We start from the raw sequence: 24,721 nt of genomic DNA, 5'->3' as shown, positions 1-24,721 counted from the left end.
GGTTTCTCAAGGCAATGCCAAAGAATGCTCAAACTTATCTTGTTTAGTTATTTTAAATTATGGCAAAATATACAAAACATAAAATTTACTATCTTAACCATTTTTAAGTATATAGTTCTGTAGTGGCTCAGACAGTAAAGCGTCTTGCTTACAATGCGGGAGACCTGGGTTTGACCCCTGGGTCTGGAAGATCCTCTGGAGAAGGAAATGGCAACCCACTCCAGTACTCTTGCCTGGAAAATCCTATGGACAGAGAAGCGTGGTAGGCTACAGTCCATGGGGTTGCAAAGAGTTGGACACGACTGAGCGACTTCACTTTCTGTGGCATTAAGTATATTGTTATGCTACCATCACCACCATCCATCCACCAAACTCTTTACATTTCCCAAAACTGGAACTCTGAACACATTAAACTGTAATTGCCTAATCTCCCCTCTCCATAGCCCTTGGCAACCATCATTCCATTTTCTGTCTCTGAATCTCACTACTCCAGGTACCACACATAAATAGAATCATACAGCATTTGTCCTTTAGCACTTATTTCACTTAACATGTCTTAAAGATTCATCAATGTTGTAGCATCTGTCAGAACTTCCTTCCTTTTTAAGGCTGAACAGTATTCCATCACATGTATATACCACATTTTGTCTATCTATTCATCCATCAATGGATAATTGGGTTACTTTCACCTTCGGCTATTGAAATAATGCTGTGATGAACATAAGCGTGCAAATATCTAACTGCCAGCTTTAAATTCTTTTGAGTATATACCCAGAGCTAGAATTAGATCATATGGTAAATTTATGTTCAATTTTTTTTGCTGTACTGTTTCTTTTCTATAGCAATAGCTCCATTTAACAGTCCCACCAGCAGTGCTCAAGGGATTATCTAGTTTTGATGTCAAGATTACTCTAGTCCCATAAAACTAAATTTCTCTTACCTGGACATTCAGGTTGCTAGTATTTAGGATTTTTGCACCTATGTCCAAAGTGTAAAACTGGCTGATCCATATTGGAAATTTGATAACCCAATATGCAAAGGCAAAATTTATATATCATAGTCAAAAGAGTGTACATAAGATACAAGGGTTTTTAGAATTTACAAAACAAATTCATGTAATCCAACATAAGAATAGAGTAAAAGAAAAAACAATGATCATCATGATAGAAAAAAAGACGTATGAGGCATCACCCATTCTTTATTTAAAAGGAAAAAAATGGCAAAGAAAAATTTTGTTTCCTTATTTCTAATTCTTATACTTTTTTTTCTTATCAGAAAATATAGCACAACGTTAAACAGGAAGTACAATAGGCATCTTTTTTTTTTTTAACATTCATGGGAAGGCTTCTAATAATTCACTACATAATGTCATTCATTTAAGTTTTTAGTCAGTAATCTTTATTGGCTTAAAGGTATTTACTCCTAATTTGCCAAGGATACTTTTTGTTGTTCTAACTTTCCATATTTCCTTATACACTGAAAACTCAAGAGAATCAAAAAATTCAAATTACCAGAATAGGAGAATTCAGTAAGTCTGTAGAGATAAAATTAATATATAAAAATCAATAATTGTCCACTGTCCAAATAGTGGTTTCTTGAATACTAATCTTCAATTAAAAAAAAAAAAAAAAAACAAATCCAGGGCTCCTTGGGGGTAATGTCTGATTTTAGGGTTAGGACAAGGAAAAGAAATGATGAGCCTGGAGTTTCTTATAGGACCAAACACTAAAGAAGTATACTATGAAACAGAAGGAATGAGACCCAAGACCCAGACCACAGAGCTCCCAATGGCCAAAGCTCAAACAACTAAACAACAAAAATAATGTAGTATTGGATTATTACCCAAAGTATAAAAGAAATATATAGAGCACATACCAATATAAATGTGATTGAACAAATAAATAAATGCCGAAAAAAGACAAATCTTCCTTACAAAAGAATTCTAAATAATGTATGTAGATACTTCCCTCCTTCCAGGAAGTGGAGCTTAATTCCCGCCCCTCCCCACTTTTAAGACTGGCTATACTTAGTGCCTCACTTCCAAAGGAAGAATAGAATAGAGAAAGAGAAAAAAATATTAACTTTATAGTGGAAAATGCTGGCAAACATTACCTAAACTAAGTAACATCATCAGTGATGTAATGCAAGTATCATGTACCCCTAGCTGACATGTTAGGATGAGAAGGGCAATTTGCTTTGCTGATACTCTTTATAAAAACCTATAACCAACCCATTCTAATCATAAGAAAAATATCAGATTGAGGAACATTCTACAGGATACCTGGCCAGGACTCCTCAAGACTATTAAGGTCATGAAAAACAAGGAGAGATTAAGAAACTGTCACAGGTCAGAGGAGATTGGGAATACATGATAACAAAAAAATGTCGTAATATGGACTGCGTCCTGGAACAGAAAGAAAGCATTAATGGAAAAATGTAAAATCTATCCAGTCTGGACTTCAGTAACAGTAATGTTAACTGTGTTAGTTTCTTAGTTTTGACAAATGTATCATGGTAAAGTAAAATGTTAACAATGGGGACAACTAAATGAGGAAAGCACAGGAACTCTCTTCTTTGCAATTTTTCTGTGAATCTTAACATTATTACAAAATTAAAAGTTTATTTTAAAATATCAATAACATTCCTATACCTCAGTAATATCTAATTAGAAAATATAATTTTAAAAAATCTAACAAAAGACATGCTAAATGTTTACAGAAAAAAATTATTAAACTTATGGATATGAAAAACTAACAAATTAAAAGAAATACCACATCATAGGAAGACTATTTCAAAGACAGTGTTTAATTTTTACTCTATTAATTCAATATAATAATAAACTCATTGTGTGTTACTATAAATATTCTTTATGAAAAATAAAAAGGTTAGGGACAATAGTGGGATTGTTTTATATTTTTGTAAATCTCTTTTAATATCTATCTTAATAGAATACAGAGAGATTCTCACATGTGCTTCTGCACTCAATTTGTTTTGATATCTCAGACCATGTAGCCTCTAGAAACCTCTTCTATAAACCCCAAGAGAATGAGAGTGACAAAGGCAAATCATAGCTTAGTATTATTATGGAAATAATTTTGACCTTGTAGACCCACCAAGAGTCCTGGGATCATACTTGATAACCACTATTTTGGAAACAATATGTCACCCTTTTAACCTTGAGGCCTCATAGTATTCTTTATTTACATTTTAATATGAAAAACTCCAAATTAGAGAAGAGTTAAAAGAATTTTTATAATAAATATGCATATATCTCCTACCTAGATTCTATAATTAGCATTTTACTATATTTTTTAATCACATATCTATTTATCCCACTATTTACCCATCAATATATTTTTTCTCTTTATTTTTTACAATGCATTTGAAAGCAAGTTGCAAATATCAATATACTTTCCCTCAAATAGTTCAGCATGTAAACTCATTACTTAGAGTTTAGTATTCTTTAAAGCTCTTTTTTATTTTTCTTTTAGGTAAACTTTACATACAATGAAATGCATAAAATTTAAGTATGCAATTTGGTGAATGAGACATTGTGCAACCCAAACAAGACAGACAACATGATTCTCACTCTCCAGGAAATTCCCTCATACTCTTCTGAGTAAATCCCTCACCTCCTTTCCTTCCCGCACCTAGCCCTCCAAAGAAATCACTGTTCTGGTTTTTTTCAATCCAGATTATTTCTGCCTTTTCTAGAACAAGTCACGTAAATGGACTCATACAACATGTACTCTTCTATGTACGGCCTCTCAGTACAATGTGTTTTAGAGCCACTAAATTTTAAGTATTTAAAATTAATTTACCTACCATGAAAATGACTATCAAGATCAGACAGATGCCCACTATGATAAGGAAGGGGATTAGGTAGTATTCCAGAGGAAGGCTAAATTCCGGAACTAAGATAATGTGGCCCCTGCAAGAAAACAAAAATTAATAATTAGGAAATACTGACTTGTCAAATTATGATGTTAATTGAAAACAAAGAAAAATATTTTTAAAGCATTTAGACATTACAATTTAATCCACTAGACCCATCTCATTTTCTAATAGATGATTTCCATTAAGTTAAGGGATGTTTTCTCCATTTTAAAATCAGCTTTACATATTTACCAAAATAATTTGCCATTTAATTAAAAGAAACTTTTAGACTGGTTAGAGGAAATCAGTTAAGCAATACTTACTGTGTCCCTCCTAAGAACACGTGTTTACTGAATTTAGTAACCTGGATGAAAGTTAGCATATTTCACAAGCAAACATCAGTATTTAAAACTGGCAGTACCTCAGGCAGTATGTCAACAAGAACCACACGCCCCACACACACACCAAATTACTTTTCATCCGTTTCTCCCATGAAAAAACTGGAGGCACTATTGACGAAAATGAACTCCCTATTCCTTTTATGCTTTATGGGAATTCGTTGTACCAAGTACAATGGATATAACCCCATACTGCACATTCATCTGTGAGATATGGAATGGAAAACTAGCAAAGAAATTCACAAGAGTTGTAGCTTCTTTTCTATTCTAAACCTCCACTGCTTGACTGGAAAAAAAAAAAAAGGCAAAAAAACTACAAAAATGTGTATACTGTGGGGGTTGGGGGGAAAAATAACCAAAGGCCCTAGTCTCCTCCTTATTAACCATGGTTAATACAGTTATATGGTTATCAACTATATAATGCTAGTATTATAAAAATTGACAGGGAATCAAGAAATGAAACTGAACAGAATAAGCACACTATTTATGCTGCATGAGCAAATTTTATATAGCAGCAAATCCTGCAATAGAAAATTTCCTCAGACTAGGGAAGGGTCTGTATAATGGTCACTAAGATGGTTGATTTCCCCATTGTACTCCTGTGCTACTCAACTAGTATGGTGTCAGCAACATTACATTGTTACCCATGGCTGGGTGATATTTTAGGGACCAACTCCAGATACTTCGTATCACAGACTGTACATCAAGGTAATCAAATAATTGATGAGGTGTGATTCCTCTTTATGGAGTTAGTTCAGATAATATATTAAGGAGGAATTATAAAATAAGACTACTTGCAAATCCTAAAGAACCAATGGCTTCAGACAATGATTGTTAATGATTGCTCACATCACAGAGAACCAAATATTATGTCTCCTGATGGAAATACATAACAATACATATAAATTATTCTTGCCTTACCTATCCTCCTGGTCCCCAAGCCATACTTGAATCTGAGCAGCCCTCTAGATCTAACTAGCAATTTACAGGGAAAATAAGTAACAAAGGAAACCTCTAGACAATACACCAAGGATGTAGTCAGAAAAGTCCAGACTGCAGTAAAATTTTACAGGACAAATGACCCTGTTTCTTCAATAAATAAATGCGTAGGGAAAAAAAAAAAAAGAGGCAAAGCAAACTTATAGATTAAAAATAGGGTAGTCATATGTCCTTATTTGCTCTGAAAACAAATCTAAAGATTGAAATGTTTTGATATTGAATTAATGTTTACTTTTCTTAATTTAAAAAAGGATAACTAAAGAGCCTCTTGATGAAAGTGAAAGAAGAGAGTGAAAAAGTTTGCTTAAAGCCCAACATTCAGAAAACTAAGATCATGGCATCTGGTCCCATCACTTCATGGCAAATAGATGTGGAAACAGTGGCTGACTTTATTTTTCCGGGCTCCAAAATCACTGCAGATGATGACTGCAGCCATGAAATTAAAAAACGCTTACTCCTTGGAAGGAAAGTTATGACCAACCTAGACAGCATATTAAAAACCAGAGACATTACTTTGCCAACAAAGGTCCGTCTAGTCAAGGCTATGGTTTTTCCAGTAGTCATATATGGAAGTGAGAGTTGGACTGTGAAGACAGCTGAGCGCCGAAGAATTGATGCTTTTGAACTGTGGTGTTGGAGAAGACTCTTGAGAGTCCCTTGGACTGCAGGGAGATCCAACCAGTCCATCCTAAAGTAGATCAGTCCTGGGTGTTCATTGGAAGGACTGATGTTGAAACTGAAACTCCAATCCTTTGGCCACCTGATGCAAAGAGCTGACTCATTTGAAAAGACCCTGATGTTGGGAAAGACTGAGGGCAAGAGGAGAAGGGGATGACAGAGGATGAGATGGCTGGATGGCATCACCTACTCGATGGACATGGGTTTGTGTGAACTCCGGGAGTTGGTGATGGACAGGGAGGCCTGGCGTGCCACGGTTCATGGGGTTGCAAAGAGTCGGACATGACTGAGCGACTGAACTGAACTGAAAATAATGAAAATGCCATTATATTTTTTATATATAACTTTATTTTCTAGTGATATCTTTTGAGATGTTTACAGTTTAGATCATAGGGTATCTAGTACTTGCTTTAAAATAATCATGGCATGGGGAAAAAAGGGCAGACTGCACTTAAAGAGTGGACAGTCCAAACAAAATTGGCCATAGTTGATAATTCTGAGACTGAATGATATTCATCATACCCATCTCTAGTTTTAAACTAAACAAATAAGTAATAAATTAATAGGTAGGTAGGTAGGCAAGCAGGCAGACTGACCAACTGGCCAGTCAACAGATAGATGATACAAGCCAGTCTGCACAGGTCTACAATCCTTCAAGCAGAATTCTGAAACCTAAAAAGCTTTAAAAAGTAATGTTTGCAATTCATTTGATAGTCAACCTGAACCTAACTGACATGATCAAACACTCATACATTTATTACAGATATATATGTTATTTGATTATAGAATGCTGCCTCAATCCTCAAATTCTATCCCTTGGAATATTACTTAACTTTTTAAAATCTGAAAATGCTTCAATTCCACATTATATCTGTCCCAAAGAGCTGGGATAAGAGATTTTGTGGCCTTGCATTAACATGGAAAGGGTCTAAATATTAAGTAAATAAAGTATGTAACAAAATACTGAGTATTACAAGGCACTGTTTTATGAGCAGGGTATCTCTAGTTAAGGTCAGCATTCAAACAAACATGGGGAAAAAATTAAGCTGTCAGTGAAGAGCATCATAGGGACTTTTGTTTAAATGTTTTCTATTTCTGAATTTTTCCATATTTTATCAGCAGGTATCTATTACTTCTTAATTTAAAAAGAAATGGTTTTATTATTTAAAACAAAAAGACTCTTTAAAATACACACAATTTTTCTATACGATGGAATAATACTGAGATAAAAGCAAGTTGTAGTTCTCCTCACCCTCATTAACTACACAAATATGGCTGGCAACATAGGATCTTGCGTAACTATTTTTAATACAATATCCCAAATTATATTCCCTAACTTAATAAAGATGTTCTGAGCACAAAATATGTGAACAGTATTTTAAATATCAAAACCGTATATGGAGAAGGTCAAAAAATGTAAACAGACACTCTTTCCCTCTCTTTTTTTAATTCATATTCAAACTCAAATAATCATGCATTCCCCGCCCCCCAAATAATTAGAATTGCATTTCATTGTGCCAGTTTCCTCTTTTGGCAAATGTAGATGGTAAGAGATAATAATAATAACTTCTAGAGTGTTGTTGTTAGAATTAAATGGATAACAAATATAAAAGCTTTGTTTCATGAGTGCCTGGCACTTGCTAAATCCTTGATATTTATTATATTACTATATTATATTACAATATTACCGTTTTTATTATTACTGTTGTTCCCTTGGTCAAATGGCTGTTCCTGTCCAGTATGTTTTGGTACCTGTTTTTTATAAGAAGCTCTAAAGTGTTAATTGAACTGCACTGTTTTCTGTATTAGATAAGACAGTTGTGCCTTAGGTTAGTTTCAGTCTGAATTTTACCGTGGTAATGAGAATTTGGGGAGAAATTCCGTAAGAAGTTTTAAAATCCAAATCAAACTTTTTAAACTTGAAAACAAACTGTGTTTGTAAAAGTTAGTCACCAAACACATTGCGTGTTAGATTCTTTGTTTATAAAACATTTCCATTTAATAAAATACAAATATGTCTTAATGTAAAGTATCATATAAATGTAAATCACATTGCTTCTAAATACCAATGGTTTGACTAAACTATAAAAGGGAAAGTTCTCTTTTTAGCAACATGGGTGCCTTAATCTCTCTAGCATAAATATATTTTCAGTATGTAATCATACACAGAAGAAAAGTAAAGTCTTAAAATCATGACTTAAGAAGATATAATTTAGCACAATAGAGTACATTCTAAAACATAATTTTGATTACAACTAATCTTATATAATTCTACCCTCACACAGAAAAGAATTTAAGCTACATGATTATTTTTTATATCCATTACTTACCCTTTTTCATATGTGAATTCATCTTTCAGGGAATTAGCTGATGATTCACCAATAAAGACAGATGGAATGTCAATTTTCTTTAGTACCTCAACTGTATAAAACAATAGTAAAAGTTATTCTTCAAAGCCCATACTTAGTGTAAAATCAGCTTAACTTTCTTTATAATAACAGCAAATATCAATGTAGGTGGAAATAACTATAATCAATTTGAATTGTCTGTTAGTTGATTTTCCAGATTGAAGATTTATACCAAGACCCAAATGGCTGAGAAACATGATGACATTTACAACAACAAAAGCTAATAACATTTTGCATATATACACTACCACACTATCTCACAGTCCTATGAGATTGAAATATAAATCTTACTCCATTTCCACTTTGATTTACTTGATTTATTCCCGTACAGACATACTTAACTATTAGAAAAGAAATAAGAGGAAGAAATGTAAAGTATTTTTTCCACATATAACTTAATTCCTAAATGAAAAAGTGAAAAAGCTTTTTTTACATACCCATTCCCAGGAGAGGTGTAAGCCAAAGAATGTAAGAAAAGACCACTTTACAACAGTCTGAAAAATGACATCACGCATCTAAGGCTTTTCAGAGTGAAGGGCTGACAAGAGTTCAGAAAGGGCACTGGATAGGGAAGCTTGGTAAATTTCTACTTCCTCCTAAGCTCGGAGTGCATGTTAAAGCATTGTGTTCTGACCAGTACCTTACAAAATTTACTTCTATATCTATATTAAAAAACCAAAATCAAATGCCAACAAAAAAAGAACTTTGTAAAAATTACCCATTACTCAAGAAGAGAAGTAAAAACAATCATCTTACTGTCACCACAGAAAATAGCCATACTTTTAACTATGAGTTACTTTAACACATTTGGCTTTAGAGAAAGTCTATTTGTTTTCTTTTGTTACATTCTGCACAACAACTTTGTTCTACATTTCTTTTAAAAACTGCATATTTATTATTTATTTAAAAGAGGGGGTGGATACACATGAAGAAGAACAGAACACAAGCATAACTCTTCCCACCCAAAGATAAGGCTTTATTTGAAGCAACAGAAACAGTTCTATACGCTTTGACAAATAGGTTCCATTATGTAACCAGCACAATCAAGATAAAAAAACACGTTATCATCCATCCAAATTCTCTCATGCCCCTTTACAGTCAAGCCCTCACCACAACCTAAGCAACCACTGATATATTTTTCTTTAGTTTTAAAATATTAGTATTCTTAATAGAATACGTGTTTTTTCGTTTTCAGATTGGATTTACGCAAATAAAATCATCCATTTCCCTCACTGTTTGTGTCTGTCTCTGTCTCTCTCACACACATATACCCACACACTCCAACATCATATAAGCCCTAAAAGGGAAGGAGCCAAAAAGGTTAGCAGAGCAATATTTAATCACTATCTTTATATTAATAAGATCAATAAATATTTAAAGATTTTTATTAATGGGATCATATAATAATGGGAAAAAGTATAGGTTTTTTTCCTACTCAATGGTATATCTCAGATATCCTGTCATGTCACTAAATAAATATCCACCTCATAATTTTTAATAGCTGCATGCTAAGAGATCTTTCTCTTTCACATAACAGTTTAAATTTTAATTTATTTGGTAATTAAAGTTTGGAATTGAATACCCTTTGTAAAATGTTCTACTCTTTCACAAAGATACTCAGATAAACTCAAGGAGGAATTTTTGTCTTGTAACTACTGGCTTATAATTATTGGAAGTAACATAACTTCTTTGAGTTATGATATCTAATGAGATGTTAAAAGCTCCTCACTTCAGTCAGAAAGTTAAGAAGAGGAGGGAAATGATGTACACAAATATGAATAGCCACCTTGGAGATTCTGCCACATCGTTTATCTACTGAAAACAAAACCAAATGTTTTCATTCACAAAATACTTTAAAAATACTAATTTTAATTCTGATCCACAAAATAACTGTAAAGTATACACGCCAAGTAGTATTATCATACCATAGACAGGTTATAATTTAAGTGGTCAACCCCAACCTCTCTAGATGCATATTCCAACTGTCTGTTCAATATCTCCATTTGAATGCACAATAGATGTTTCAAACTTAATGTTTTTCAAAATCTCTCAATATCTCTTTTCCCTTCATCAGTCCTACTCTTCCTTGTCTCTGTAAACAGCATAACTATTTTCTTCTAGTTTCTCAAGTTAAACATTTTGGACTTCTCCTTTACTCCTCCCTTTTATTCCTTAGGTCAAACCCTATCAACTTCAAAATACATCCATAATTCTATCACTTGCCATCACAGTCACTGCTAGTGCTCCACTGCCGTCATCTCTTGCCTGGCTGCTGCTACAATGTTCTAACTGGTCTCTCAGCGGGCACTCTTGCTCATCTTTCACCTTCAGTCTGTTCTCCTCATCTTTCACCTTCAGTCTGTTCTAAGAACAACCAAAGTGATCCTTTTAAAACTGTCAGATCATCTTACACCTCTATTCAGAACCTACATAAAACAAATTCTAAAGTCCTACAATACCCAACATGCTCTAGCCTCTGGTTCCCCTCTAACTTCATCCCCTACAATTCTCTCTCTCCCTTGTTCACTCTGACTGCAGCCACCATGATTTTCTGGCACACCTGCTTTATCTCTGAGCCTTTGCATTTGTCTGCTGTTCTCTTTCCTTGAAATATCCTCCTCCAGAAATCTGCATGGCATAGCCTTTCACTTCAGACCTATGCTCAAATGTCAAAGCCTCAAGAAACCTTCTCTGATCACCCTATCTAAAACAGCCATTCTCCGCCTCTCATCCCTGTCACCCTGTATCCCTTTAACCTGGCATGTTTTTCTTCATAGCACTTACCACTCACTACTTGACATATATCATACCTCTCTGAGTATTATTCCCACTCTAGAATGTAATGATAATAACTGCAGCAATAATAATTAATAGCAGCTAAAGAATCATTAAACAGCTATTAAGAACCAGGAACCAATGACTTGAATACTATTATTATCCACATTTAACATATCAGAAAAGTGAGGCACAGAGATGTTAGGTAATGTTCCCAAGGCCACACCACTGGTAGGCGGTGGAGCTGGGATTCAAACCTTGTAAGACCATACCCAGAAACCACACTCTTAACTACATCATTCTGCTACCTCAATGAAAAGTATGAGCAAAGCCTTAAAACTATATTATTTCCTCTGTAGTCCTGATGCCTAAGAGAGTACTTGCTGCGGAGTAGGCTACCAAAAAGTATTTGATGAAGCAAGCAAGCAAGGAAGAAAAAAGAAACAAGCCCAGACATATTGATAACTTGCCCTGTTTATACAGCAATCTGTACAACCTAGACCCAAACTTGAGGCTCAGACTCCTAATCTAGACTCTTTCTACTCTGCCTTATCTTGGGTTTTTCTCATATGCCTTCTTTCATATGATCTTCACAATCTTGTTGGGTTAAAAAAAATTAAAACTATTCACACTTTTACAGATGAAAATAAAGGGCTTGGAAAGATTAGTAACTTTTATGAACTAGCCTGAAATAAACCCACATTTCCTAGTCTTGAAGTTCATAGTCATCACGTTCTCCTGCCTCCTGAAGATGACAAATGTGATTGACTCAAAGTGAACTCATCCTATGTCCTACCTGAAATAAAAAAAACAGACACATTCCTGTGTGAAATGCTGGCAACAAGAGGTCTTTAAGACTTCCTTTTGTTTCCAGATGTCAGAACCATGTATTAGGAGTATACATGCAGTATTTTCCCTGTGGTTATATCTAAGCCTAAAAAGAGTGACAGATATATGCTTATTTTAATAAATCCATGCTTTCTCTCCTCTACCAGTGACAGCAAAGATGAAAATGGGAAATATCTTTACAGTGTTTTGGATATATGGAATGTTCAAAAACATACATACTCAAGGACAGAGCAAAATGTCATGGAAAGTAATCGAAGCAATGAAGTCAAGAACCAAAATTCTGAACAATCTTTGAAATAAAATAACTCAGTTGGAACATTTCCATAGCAACAACAGGATTATATGGTTATGTGCTACTTCTAATATTTAGCACACTTTCCTTAGGAACTGACATGATTATCACAAAAAGGTTTTATTATTGACATGAAGACAAAATAGGTGTCCAAGGGAACTGACAATTCCAACTTGAAAAATTTTTATTAAAAGCGTGTTAAAAGAATAATAGCTTACAAATACTAATTATTTTATTCAACCCATAACCCTTGAGAAGGTCTTGAGGGTTGCTAAACCCTAAGCCCAGGTTTTCAGCAAAACACACACAGAGTAAGTAACTTGCTCAAAATTATACAGTCAATTCAAGCAGGAGCTTAGACTTAAATTCAAGCCTATTTTTCAGAGTGTCTATGCTTTCCATTTTGTCAGTAACATGTACGGGTCACAAAAACAACTAACGTGGGAGGTATGGTGTAGGACCATTTTTTAAGGGAGGTGATTAAAGGAGGAGTACCAACAAGTGTGCAGTACCAACAGTACTAGTTTATTTGATAAGTAAAATCCCTTAATCAATTCCTCTAATTCCTATCAGTGGTTGTTAAACTTTCAGTGAAGTGCCAGAAGCTCTTATGGATACTTCATGCATTCTACAATTATGATTTAACCAGCCAGAAGATTAAAATAATCATTTAAAATATAAAGGAAGTAAGGAACTTATCACTAAGTTTTACTTTTTACATATTGTAATTTTACCATAGATTGTATTAGGAATAAGAAGGAAAAGAGTTACAGAAGACATGGGTTTGATCCCTGGGTCAGGAAGATCCCCTGGAGTTGGAAATGACAACCCACTCCACTATTCTTGCCTGGAAAATTCCATGGACAGAGCAACCTGGTGGGCTACAGTCCATGGGGTTGCAAAGAGTTGGACACGACTGAGCACAGCAACAACAAATAATGTCCCACGTTATAAAAAGATTTTTTTGGTCAAGAAATCCAACACATTTCCTGTTGAGGATACGGTTAAAGTCCTAAATACATTTCAATGGAGTATATTAATCCATGCCTTATATGTCTGCTCTTTGCTGCAAACTCTTTCTTGCATATGTGACTCAATGCAACTTAATAACAAGCGGTATTATGGATATATACTAAAAGAAAAAGAAAAACAAAATACTTGAATTTTGGCAGTTTATTTAGTGTATCTTGGATTCTGATCCCAACTGCCAACGTACGTGGGCATCTTCCCCACAGCATCAAACAACTCAATTCAATTCTGACATTATCTGCCTCGAGACAGCATCAGATTCCACAGGCTAAGGGTCTGGTTTCACAAGAATTCCCACCCCCAACTTCAGAAGCCAGCCACTAAGTCTAAGTTGTCTGTCACCTTTGCTTCTGACCTACCAGTTACAGACTGGAGGTTTCAACAATCCTTACCCCACGGGTTCAATTAATTTGCTAGAGCAGTCCACAGAACTCAAAGAAACATTTTATTTACTTGATTACCAGTTTATTAAGAAAGGATGTAATTTGGAAACAAGCAGATGAAAGAGATGTATAGGGCAAGGTACATGGGAAGGGATGCAGAGGTTCTGTGCCCTCTCTAGGAGTGCAGTTTTCCCAGCATCTCCACACTTTCACCAACGCAGAAGCTCTTTGAACCTGTCCTGGTAGGTTTTCATGGTGGCTTCACTACATAGGCATGAATGATTAAACCACTGGCCACTGAGGTTAGAGGGTAGGACTGAAAGTTCCAATCCTCTAATCACCTAGTTAGTTCTCCTAGCAACCAGCCTCATCATTTGGTGAGGTCCAAAAGTAGCCGCATTAACATAAAGGAGACACCTTTATCACTCTCAATAAATTAAGTAAAAGCATACAGCTTAAAAATCGTTCTGATTAAAGCCAGTTATTTCATTAAAACTGGCTCATTTTCCCTACAAGCTAATATTTCATAGAGAATAAGTAAAGATATTGCCATTTTGAACAAAAAGCTATAGGCATGCCAATAAATATTAAGGGGCTAATAATAACGAACTGGTATAAGAGAGCACAAGTATGCGGCTTTGACATTCCACAGGAATAAAGTAGCTACTTAGTATTCCTGCATATTCTAAAATTTAACGTTGTGAATCTCTAAATAAATCACAAAAATTCTCCTATGGCATCCTAAACTCAACATGCTTATCTCTATTTAAAGCTTCGGTTTTCCTTTAGCTTTTACCAAAATAACAACACATCCTTAAAAATGAAACACATAGGTTAAAAAAAACAAACCAGCAATAACAACAAACTGTTCAGAAAAGAACAAGTCAATTACACTTATACTGTGAGCAAAATTATCCCAAGAGGTTTAAGAAGTGGAAATTATCTTTCTGATGGGGACGAAATTTTGCTTTCTAAAACAGAAAATGAAAGAAGAGAGACTCTGGTAAATTTTAGTTTCGAACGATTGGTCAAACAGGAGAGAAGAAAAGTGATACCTGTACTTACTGTCGTTGGATCCCATGCTAATGAGGTCATCAGAGTCAACATTGTGAACTATGGCTGCTTTGTATCCTGCTCTCTGTGCATTTAAAACCTGCAAGTAAGAAAACAGTCATGATATGAGGAAGAAAGTGCCATAAGGTCCCTCGACTTCAACAAATATAGATCACCAACTCCATAAAGGACAGACTAGATTATGTATATATATTATATATATAATATATATATATATATATATAAACAGATATCAAGTGTGTTCTTGAAACAGATCCTTTTACAATTGATTATTAAGGACTTCTTTAGATATCTTTTTGATTTCACTCAAGGTATTAAGTGAAATGAGAGGCAAATAAAGGACAGAGATATAAGCTACCTACCAAAAGGATCCAAAGCATTAACCCTGTCTAGCTCTAATGGGATACAGACTTGGGACCACGCTCAAGAGCCATCAGCCCTTGAGAAGTCAAATCTACCTCCACTACTTAGTGCAATAAACTTGGAGCAAATTGCTTTTCTTCCTTAATCCTCAGTTTCCCCAAGTTTAAAACAAAATAGCAACAATATTTTTCTCATATGTAAAATAATTTTAAAATGCTTAACACCATGATGATACAAAGAAATGGGTAAAATAAAAGCTATTCTTATTAGCATCATCAACAACCATTTTCTTTAGAAAGATTTTCTAAAGCTTTGAAAAAATTAAAAATAAAAATACTCCAGCCTGAAGTTGCTTACTCTGGTTCTATTTAGCTATATAATCTTTCCTAAAACTAGTTTCCGAAATATTAATAGTTTCACACCATAAGAATATGGCTAGATATGTAGTAGAATTTTCTTAGAGCAAAGATCTGAAAAGTATCTAACACATGTTAATACTTGTGTTAATGTGTATCTAACACATTAACATCTAACACATGCTAATACTTGTGTTAACACTTCACTTTTAAAGTAACAGTTTTTTTTAAATAAAAATAAACCCAGACTAACCTCTTATTGTACCACCTTTGAACCATTTGGTAAAATTGAGAGTTATTATTTGCATACTGGTTAAATAAAATGAAAATTGGGTATGTAAATATATATAATAGTTTTGAATACTTTGAAAACTATATACATATAATTCTAAATACTTACTATGGCAAGAAATGTGAAATATATCACCTTATAATCACTGCATAGAGATATGTCTCAAAGTTTCTTTATAATATCAATACTTCTAAAATTAATTTTAAAAATAATTCCCAGAAGGTCTAATATTAGCTCTGTTTTAGTTATCAGCATAACAATGATTCAAAATTCTACAGTAATTCAATAAAGACCTGCATCAAGCTGCAAAGACTAAGGGAAAGCCCAGAAAGTCAAATTCCTAAGAATAAAGGAATGCCCAAGTGTTCAGCAGACTGGACTTGAATAGTAGGTAAGAGAAATGAGGCTCATGTAGTCAACCCTACTCAGGCAAGAGTAAAATTCCCTTCTACATTACCCTGACTCTAAAACTACCTCACCAGTGAAAGTTGGACTTCTGAAAGAGATAATAATGTGGGTTAATCAGAACAATTCTATCTTACCACCAAACAAACAAACAAGAAATCTAAATCTGCAAATGCCTCAAAGAATTAATATGTTGTCTCTCTGTGGGTGCACTTAGTCACTAAGTCATGTCTCATTCTGAAACCCCATGGACTGTAGCCTACCAGACTCCTCTGCCCTGGGGATTTTCCAGGCAAGAATACTGAAGTGGGATGCCTTTTCCTTTTCCAGGGGATCTTCCTGACCCAGGGATCAAACCCACATCTCCTGCATTGGCAGGCAAGTTCTTAACCACTGAGCCACTAGGGAAGCCTTTATAGTCTCTATGACTCCTATGAAATAGCAGGCTGACACAGAGTAAGCACTCATTAAATATTTCTAGAATGAGAAAATGTGTAAGTGCTTAAATTAATAGCTCATATTATAACAGTACAAATACAAGAGAGAAAATTGTGTGTGTGTTAGTTGCTCAGTTGTGTCCAACTCTTTGCAACCCCATAGATTATAGCCGGTCAGGGTCATCTGTCCATGGAATACTCCAGTTAAGAATATTGTTGTGGGCAGCCATTTCCTTTTCCAGGAGATATTCCTGACCCAGGGATCAAAGCTGGGACTCTAAGTTTTTTTAATGAATTAAAATAGCATAAATAGTTCACCAACATAGGACCTACTGCTCTGATGTTTGGAATAATGACAAGAAAACCAACCAGCCAACAGAACCGTTACAAGGAGTGTTCTGTAGTCATGCAAGGAAAAATCAACAAGTGTGTGCATGTTTTAATGTTAGGTGGATTTTGTTATCCAACTAAAATTTTAAAAATGCCAACCTCTACAGTCTTTTACCCATAGATTTTATTGCTTTCCAAGGAGAGAAAAAAAAAAATCTCTCAAAAAGGACATAATAGTTTCTAAACCTTATTTGCTACTTATTTATTAACCTATTATTTATTCATTACATTCTCATAGCAGGACAGATTTCACTTAGCTTTTATTTAAACTAAAGTATACTTGGTTGGGGTTGCTATTAATTTATCTGATGCTTTAATGACCATTTAATTGTTCCTAAAAAAGCTAGACAAGTAACAACAGAGAAATATTTCTCTCACAAATCCAAAAAGCAAGTGTTTCCAGAGGTACAATTTAAGAAATACAAAATTTATATCAAAAGCTGTTCTCTCCTTATATAAAACTTAACTTTTACTTTTCTTTTTAAAGCCAACTAATACACAAAGTCACTGAAATTACAAATTGACTTGTTTCCCTGAAAAATATGTATTTGTGAGCAAAGATACAACATGTTAGGATACAGAGAAAAGTGGTCCCAGAAACCATGATAAAGTGTATGTAAAACAACATAGTTCAGTTTAGTAAATATTTGTTGAATTTACATAACATGTAAGGTACTGTGTATTGGGCACAATGCAGAACTTAAAGGTGAATCAGAAACAATCATTATCCTCAAAGAGACTCAATACTCCTGGACATCCAAACAGGTCAGGTGCTTTCTAGCGTCTCTATTTGCTCAAGCTACCATCTCTGCCTGGAACAGCCTTTGGGTTCTGAATCCCTCATCAGGCTTCAAATCCCATGACCTCTATGAAGCCGGTCCTGGCCCATGCCCTATTCTAATGCCCTGGTCCACATGTTGTCCCAAGCACCCATACAGCTGCTTCCCACTTGGTATTTATACCTGTTATATTGTTCTTAAAGATCTTCTGTAGTATCTTATATTTATGCATTATACATACTACCCCATTTATAAAACAAGGCTTTATGGGGTTCTTTAATCTTCTGCAGTTGTCTATGTGTAAAGAAGGGACAAAATATTACTCTTAAAAGAGGCTTTCTGAACTGCATTGTTAAAAATCACCAATATAAATTAATGGCTTTACAGCAATCTGTTATGTGTGTAACTAAGTCTAGCCAGCAGTTTCTGAAAACTGCATTGAGCAACTGAGGAAATATGTTTCTTTCACGTATCCAAAATGCAATTGGTTCCATAAATACAATATAAAATTAGATTAATATCAAAAGCTGTTCTCTAATTAAAAAATAAAATTCTTAATATAGAAAACCACTAAAATAGGAAGGAGTTTTGTAAGCACAAGTGTGAATTCCAGAAAATAGAAACATGTTTCAAAAATTTAATAAGAAGGCTTCCCCAAGACTTTTGTTGTTGTTACTGATTTTTAAAATAAAGTAATGAAATTAAATCAAAGAAACACATTAACATATGGACCAATGGGCTTACGAATACAAACAAGGAAAATATATTCATGTTATGAACTGCAAAAATCATGTGTCAGTCAAATTAAATTACATTTTTAACTATGCAGCAGCTGGTATTTTCAAAAACACAGGAGGCAGAAATAAGGCCTAAATCATCAGTAAGCATGTACAAGGTTTCACATTCATAAAATGCAATCTCAAACATGTTGTCAGATGGAAGCATAGAACTCAAAGATTCATTAATATAAAGCAGACACAGTGAACAAACCTAAATTTCAAAATAGCGATCAAACAAAATTTCACAAAAAGACCTTCTGAATTGAACTGCAAATGTGCCTTTTTAAGGAGACTCAAATTGTGCTAAATGTACTAGTTTACATCTAATCAACCAATTAACTGCAACTAAATTATGTAGACCAGGTAGCACCTGACCACAAATTTTAAAGAAACACGGGCCTGCCGACTTGTTATTGTAAATAGCCAGCATACCAGAAGGCAGCGGACTGCTAATGGAAGAGCCTTCAATGAGACAGGTTCTAAAAGGAACCCTGGGGATGAAATAATAGTTCACCTTATTTCCAGACTGGACGAACTGGTGATATTGACACTAATAAACAGACCTTGTAAGAAGAAAGAATTCACTGTGCTGTCAAGATGATCATAAGTAGAAATTTTTTAAGGGACACACAGGCATGAGGAGGTGGAGCAAACTGTTGACAGAATATATACAACAAGGTTCCAGACCAAAGGCTCTATCTATGAATAAAAGAAGCCTCTATGTGCTGGTCCCCTACATATACTATCTCTAATATCTGATAGAGCTCTACCATGTAGATATTCTTTTTCAACATTTTAGAAATGAATATACCCTAAGGTCACACTTAGGCAGAGCTGAGATTTGAAAACAATTTTATTTGATTAGATAGAGAAGCATGGAGTTTCCCAATGAATCAGAATGAGAAATAGGATCACTAACCTGATTTAACATTTTACAAATGTCTAAAAAGAGGGATTAAGAAAGAGATCACTTTAAGGGATTACTTTCTTTGATACTAAGAAAGTACCAAAACTCACAGGACATTAATCTTAAAATCTTATGGGCAAAATAAAATATATACAAATCAGAATATAAGCCAAAAAGAAAAGTGCTCAAATAGTGTGGTAGAGTTTATAAAAACTTAGAGAGGGAAAAGTTATATTGAAGTACATATGGCAGATTTTATAGGACCTGAAACATTTTAATAAAGAGATGAAATCTGCATCAACAGGAAAGAGTTGTGGGGAAATTTCTCATGTGAGAGAGAGAGAGAGAGAAATAACAAGGCAAAAGGCAGGACTGAGCAAGGCATACTAAAAACAAAACACAAAGAAGGACCTTCATAAGTGAAAAAGAGTGTTACAGAAAGGAAGACTCTAATTCCAGCAGAGGAGTTAAAATTATACTCTTGGAAGGAGATTATTTGGATTCAAATTCTGACTCTGTTATATACAAGCCGTATAAACTTGAGCAAATAACTTCTGTAAAATGAGCATAATAATACACCCAACTTAAAGAGTCATTCTGAGGATTAAATTACTAAATATATGGAAAGCACTTAAAATAGTGCTTAAACAGTGCCTGGCACATATTAAATAAGTGCTAGTTATGATTACTGTCATTGCTGTTCAATTTTACAGCTGCTGTTGGAAAGTCAGAGGTTAGGAGAGATGGGAAAAAAGGACAGATAGTACTGTATCTTGAAGGCCATTCAGTAAAGTAGACGTGGGGTCTTCCCCGTTAAGGGCTCACATTTCCTTCTCCAGGGGATCTTCTCAACCAGGGATCGAACGCAGGTCTCCCACATTGCAGGCAGACTCTTTACCATCTGAGTCACCAGGAACCTTAAGGGTTCACAACAGGCACTTGAATAAGGAGGTGACATGTCTAAAACAATGTTTTAGAACAATCTGGTAATACTTTGATATGGAGACGGTAGACTGAAGATTTGGAAGCTGTTATGACAAGGCAGGATGATTGCAATGATGTGAAAGAACAATATTTTCATTCTTCTTCAAAACCAACTTTTGAATCTAGGAAACTTAGGAATGTACTTAACCAAAAATGCGAAAGCTGAGAAACACAGCTTGTTTTCATAAGGAAGAACAAGAGAATGGTTCTGAGCACACTAAATTTGAGAGGTAGGGAGGTTTCTATATACAGATTTCCTAGGTAGGTAGAATATAAAATATCAGGACCTGAGATTTAAATGTACATATTTTCAGCAAATTAATCATTCAACAAATATCTGGAATAAAGATTGCTGCCTGGTTGTGAAAAATAATTAAACTTCCAATAAAACATAATCCATTCACAGTTTTATATATCTTACAGTCTTCAATGTCCTTTAAGTTCTATACATGAACTAAACTTAAGTACACTTTAATTTTCCCCTGAGAGGATACACTACAAATAAGTAAATCTGCGTATACTTATTTCTAGTATACCTGCAAGAATGCTAAAAATGTTATGAGGTAACTTTTCTTGATGAAAGAGAACCATGAAAAGAACCTCATTATTATATCAGACAGTAGTCTGGATGTTTGTGTAAAATGAGACACACTTGAAACAATTTTTTTATTTGAAATGTATTTAAAGTTCTGAAGTCTTTAACTGAATTCTAGTGTTGTTTTTCCCTTGCATAAGGAATAATTTTAATGTATAAGGAATAATTTTAATGTTTGAACAATAGTGAAAAGGCCAGCTAAAAACCAAGATTATTTCAGACAGATACTCCATGAACACCATACATGCATCCCCTACAGATGCCCTGTGTTTCTGATGTTATCTGCCTTCAGGTGCCGGGCAAAAGATGTTTGAGAGTAGTAGCCATTTAAAATATATCCTCTTCTAATTTGAATGATAATACAACCTTTAGTTCATTATTTCAACATTTTTATTAAGTGTTAAAAGGTCATTAATTTTAATTGGGAAGTTGAAAGAAAATACTATACTGAAATATTTCAGACTGTACTTCATGCAGAATTAAAATATGTGATTTATATGTGGAATCTAATATATGACACAAATGAACCTATATATGAAACAGAAACAGAATCAGGGACACAGAAAACAGATTAGTGGTTGCCAAGGGGGGAGAGTGGTAGGAGAGGGATGGATGGAGATTTGGGGATCAGCAGGTGCAAACTGGTATATATAGAATAGATAAACACAAGGCCCTACTGTAGAGCACAGGGAACTATATTCAATACCCTGTGATAAACCATAATGGAAAAGAATGTGTATATGTACAGCTGAGTCATTTTGCTATATGGCAGTAATTAACACAGCATTGTAAATCAACTATACTTTAATAAAAACAAAACAAAAATGTGATCTAGGGGGAAATTTTAGTGATGACTTATAGTTTTATTTACTAAAGAAGTAGTAAGACTAGAAGTAGAGGGACTTCCCTGGTAGTCCAGGGGTTAAAACTTGGTGTTCCCAATACAGAGAGGGTGGGTTTGATCTCTGGTGGGGGGACTAAATCCCATTTGCAGCACAGCAGGACCAAAAAGAAAGAAAGAAAGAAAGAACAGAAGTAGAGAAAGATGTAATAAATATTAGGGAAATTCAACTATTCTGGCTTATGTATAAATAAGAAAACTACATCTATCTAGAGATGTAATTGACTGCTTAATTAACACCAGGAAGAGAATGATAAGATATTCTTAAACTCCCATCAATCAGGTGATACCTTCAGTGATTAAAAAGCACTGTATTTTCTTCTTGCTCTCAATCTGCTTCCCTGCCGAAGGGTATGTACTCCATATTATCAGATAGGATATACTACCTAATTATGTACGTGTGTACACACACACACACACACACACACACACAAAACATATATACTAATACTGTATATTATTATAGTTATTTATCAATTATCAATAATAAATTTCCTAAGCATGGTAACTGTGTTTTGTGAACATGGAGGAGAATGCTGCTGTGGGAAAGAGAGGAATAAGACATAAAAGATTCAACTCTTAAAATAGTTAAAGACAAAATATTAATACTTGGGAATTATTAACAATGTTAACTTCTGCAGGATACCTCTGTTTTCATCTTTGTTATTATACACACCACAAGATTTTGTCTTGAATGAGTTATTTTTTTAATACCCATCTGGGTACTTTAACAACCTGATACATTTTAATCAAGCCAATGTCACATAATTAACCTTACACAGAGTAATTTTCAACTTCCACAGTTCATTAAATGACAGAAATGTACACTATCTCAGCATGTTCTCAAAAATATGATAAAGCCAAAGTCCCGCTGTCTTAATAGAAATCACAGCACTAGAAATCTAAATTTGTGATAATTTAAAGTATTACATTAAAAATTAACAAAAGATCACTGTTTCATGTGTGTCAGTAAAAAGCATTAATTATCAGAAAATTAATCCTGACATCACCTTGAAAAATAAGAGATCTGATAAAATAACATCTAGAGCTCTTTGAATGCCAGACTTCATGTTTCCTAAGGAACCATCTTGTTCACTAGCATGTATCTCCAGCCTAGAAAAATCTCTCACATAAATACTTATTTAGTCAAACCAAATCATAACTAAGGCAACTATCTATCAAGTTCTACCCAGAAAGATATATGCCATAAAAATGCATTTATGGCTTAGTTCCCTCTTAAAAACATACCAAAAATTTTACTTCAGTCATTGTGGATAAAAAATTTTTCTGAAATATTTTGCGTCTCGCTAGCTGTCTCAATTAAAAGACAACAAATGTGATTTGACCTTTTCCAATGACTTGGGATCATCATGAACATCTTTACTAGATTCTAGCTGGTTTTTCTCCTCAATGTTAAGTGTCACTTCCTCTCTCTCTGTATTTAGACAACTAGTAGTCATTAACCTTGCTCCACTCTTACAGTCTTTTCTAAAATACAGAAACAAAGGAGAAAACCTGATTAGAATTCTATTCTTTAAAAAAAAAAGTACAGAAAAAGTTCCAAGAAAAAGTCATCAGGAAAAGTACATGGTTTTAAAAGCTGGAATTTTATGACATTATGGTGGTACAAAGGCATGCTTCCTTCTTTTATTTTAGGTTATATACTAAGAGCATTGACCTTTTGATAAATGGCATGTTACAAACATACAAGTTTATTTCTTACTTAGGCTGGGAGATAAACTGAATTTGTTTCATTAGAAAATTTTGGGGGTGCAGGGCTGGTAAAATTTGCAAAATCAGCAAAGCCATACTTACTCGTTTCAAGTAGACCAGAAAACAAACGAGAATCCATGGAACTTTAAAAATTAATTAAAGATCTTATGTTATATCCTTGTGACAGATTTTAAAGTCAATCTTTGTACATGGGAAAGCAATTCTAAATATTGAGGGTACTGAACACTGTAGATAATAAAATAATTTAGTAAACCTGGGTGAACTTTTTTTAATAAAAGGAAATTTCATATACCAAAGTATTTTGGCTAATATAGGTAAGTACTGTTTTATGAAATTTATTATAGGCTGTGTGCTATATATATACTAGGGGCACATGTGTAAAAATAAATTTCTTAATATAGATTGCAGTCAAAAAAGTTTGAAACCCATATAGGTGAATTTTTAATGTTCTGTAGATTGTCGGCAATCAGAAAATAGATTGTGCTTTTCCAACAATATTATTGTATAACATACCATCACAAAATCAAAGTCATTAATGTATAGGTTGTTGAATGTGGCGGTTTCCAATGTAGTTTTAATATTATACCTAGCACGTGATTAGTACTAAAGATTAAAACTAAAAGTGATGCTTTTCTCTTGGTGTCATTAAGAAAACCCAAATAAACCTTTACGTAGCTATTTCTGATGCTTGCTATTAAAGAAGCTTTTCTTTAAAAAACTTTTATATAATGAACTATACCAATTAAACTATTAGTTAAAAGCTGCCTAAATATTTAATTTTGAGAATCGCAATTTAAATTTAACAAAAGTATCCCTAAAGTATCCTCTAGTTATCTATGTATATTAAAGTGCATATTAAAACGAAGGATCCAAACTAAGTCCCGATTTTTTAGATACTAACAGGATTCATATTCCAATCAAATCTTATTTCTCATCCTAACAACAGCAGTAGCTCCATTTTAACCCAATCACCATGGTTAATAAAGTTTTTTGGAAGAAATTATTGTGAAACAAAAGGATAAATCTAACTTGCTATCA

General features: G+C 34.0%; 1 protein-coding gene across 6 annotated transcripts in view; it reads right to left on the bottom strand.

Annotated features, from left to right (window-relative positions):
• RNF13 (ring finger protein 13) overlaps nt 1-24,721 on the bottom strand; it is a 127,357-nt gene that overhangs the window by 46,979 nt on the left and 55,657 nt on the right. For 4 of the 6 annotated variants that reach the window (XM_086388701.1, XM_086388766.1, XM_086388815.1 and 1 more), the window contains 3 exons: nt 14,753-14,840; nt 8,282-8,372; nt 3,826-3,931 (listed from right to left, as the gene is read on the bottom strand). In XM_086388701.1, coding sequence (XP_086244827.1) covers nt 3,826-3,931; nt 8,282-8,372; nt 14,753-14,840 — 285 coding nt within the window. Of the gene's footprint in view, nt 1-3,825; nt 3,932-8,281; nt 8,373-14,742; nt 14,841-24,721 lie in introns of all 6 variants that reach the window. The other 2 variants (XM_086388841.1, XM_086388871.1) reach the window with 1 other exon arrangement.

This window comes from Bos grunniens, chromosome 1 (assembly GCF_055505025.1).
Source record: "Bos grunniens cultivar Pamir isolate PY7600 chromosome 1, Bosgru_T2T1.0, whole genome shotgun sequence".
Taxonomy (NCBI): domain Eukaryota; kingdom Metazoa; phylum Chordata; class Mammalia; order Artiodactyla; family Bovidae; genus Bos; species Bos grunniens.
Note: the sequence above shows the minus strand (reverse complement) of the source record. Positions and strands in the feature narration are given on the sequence as shown.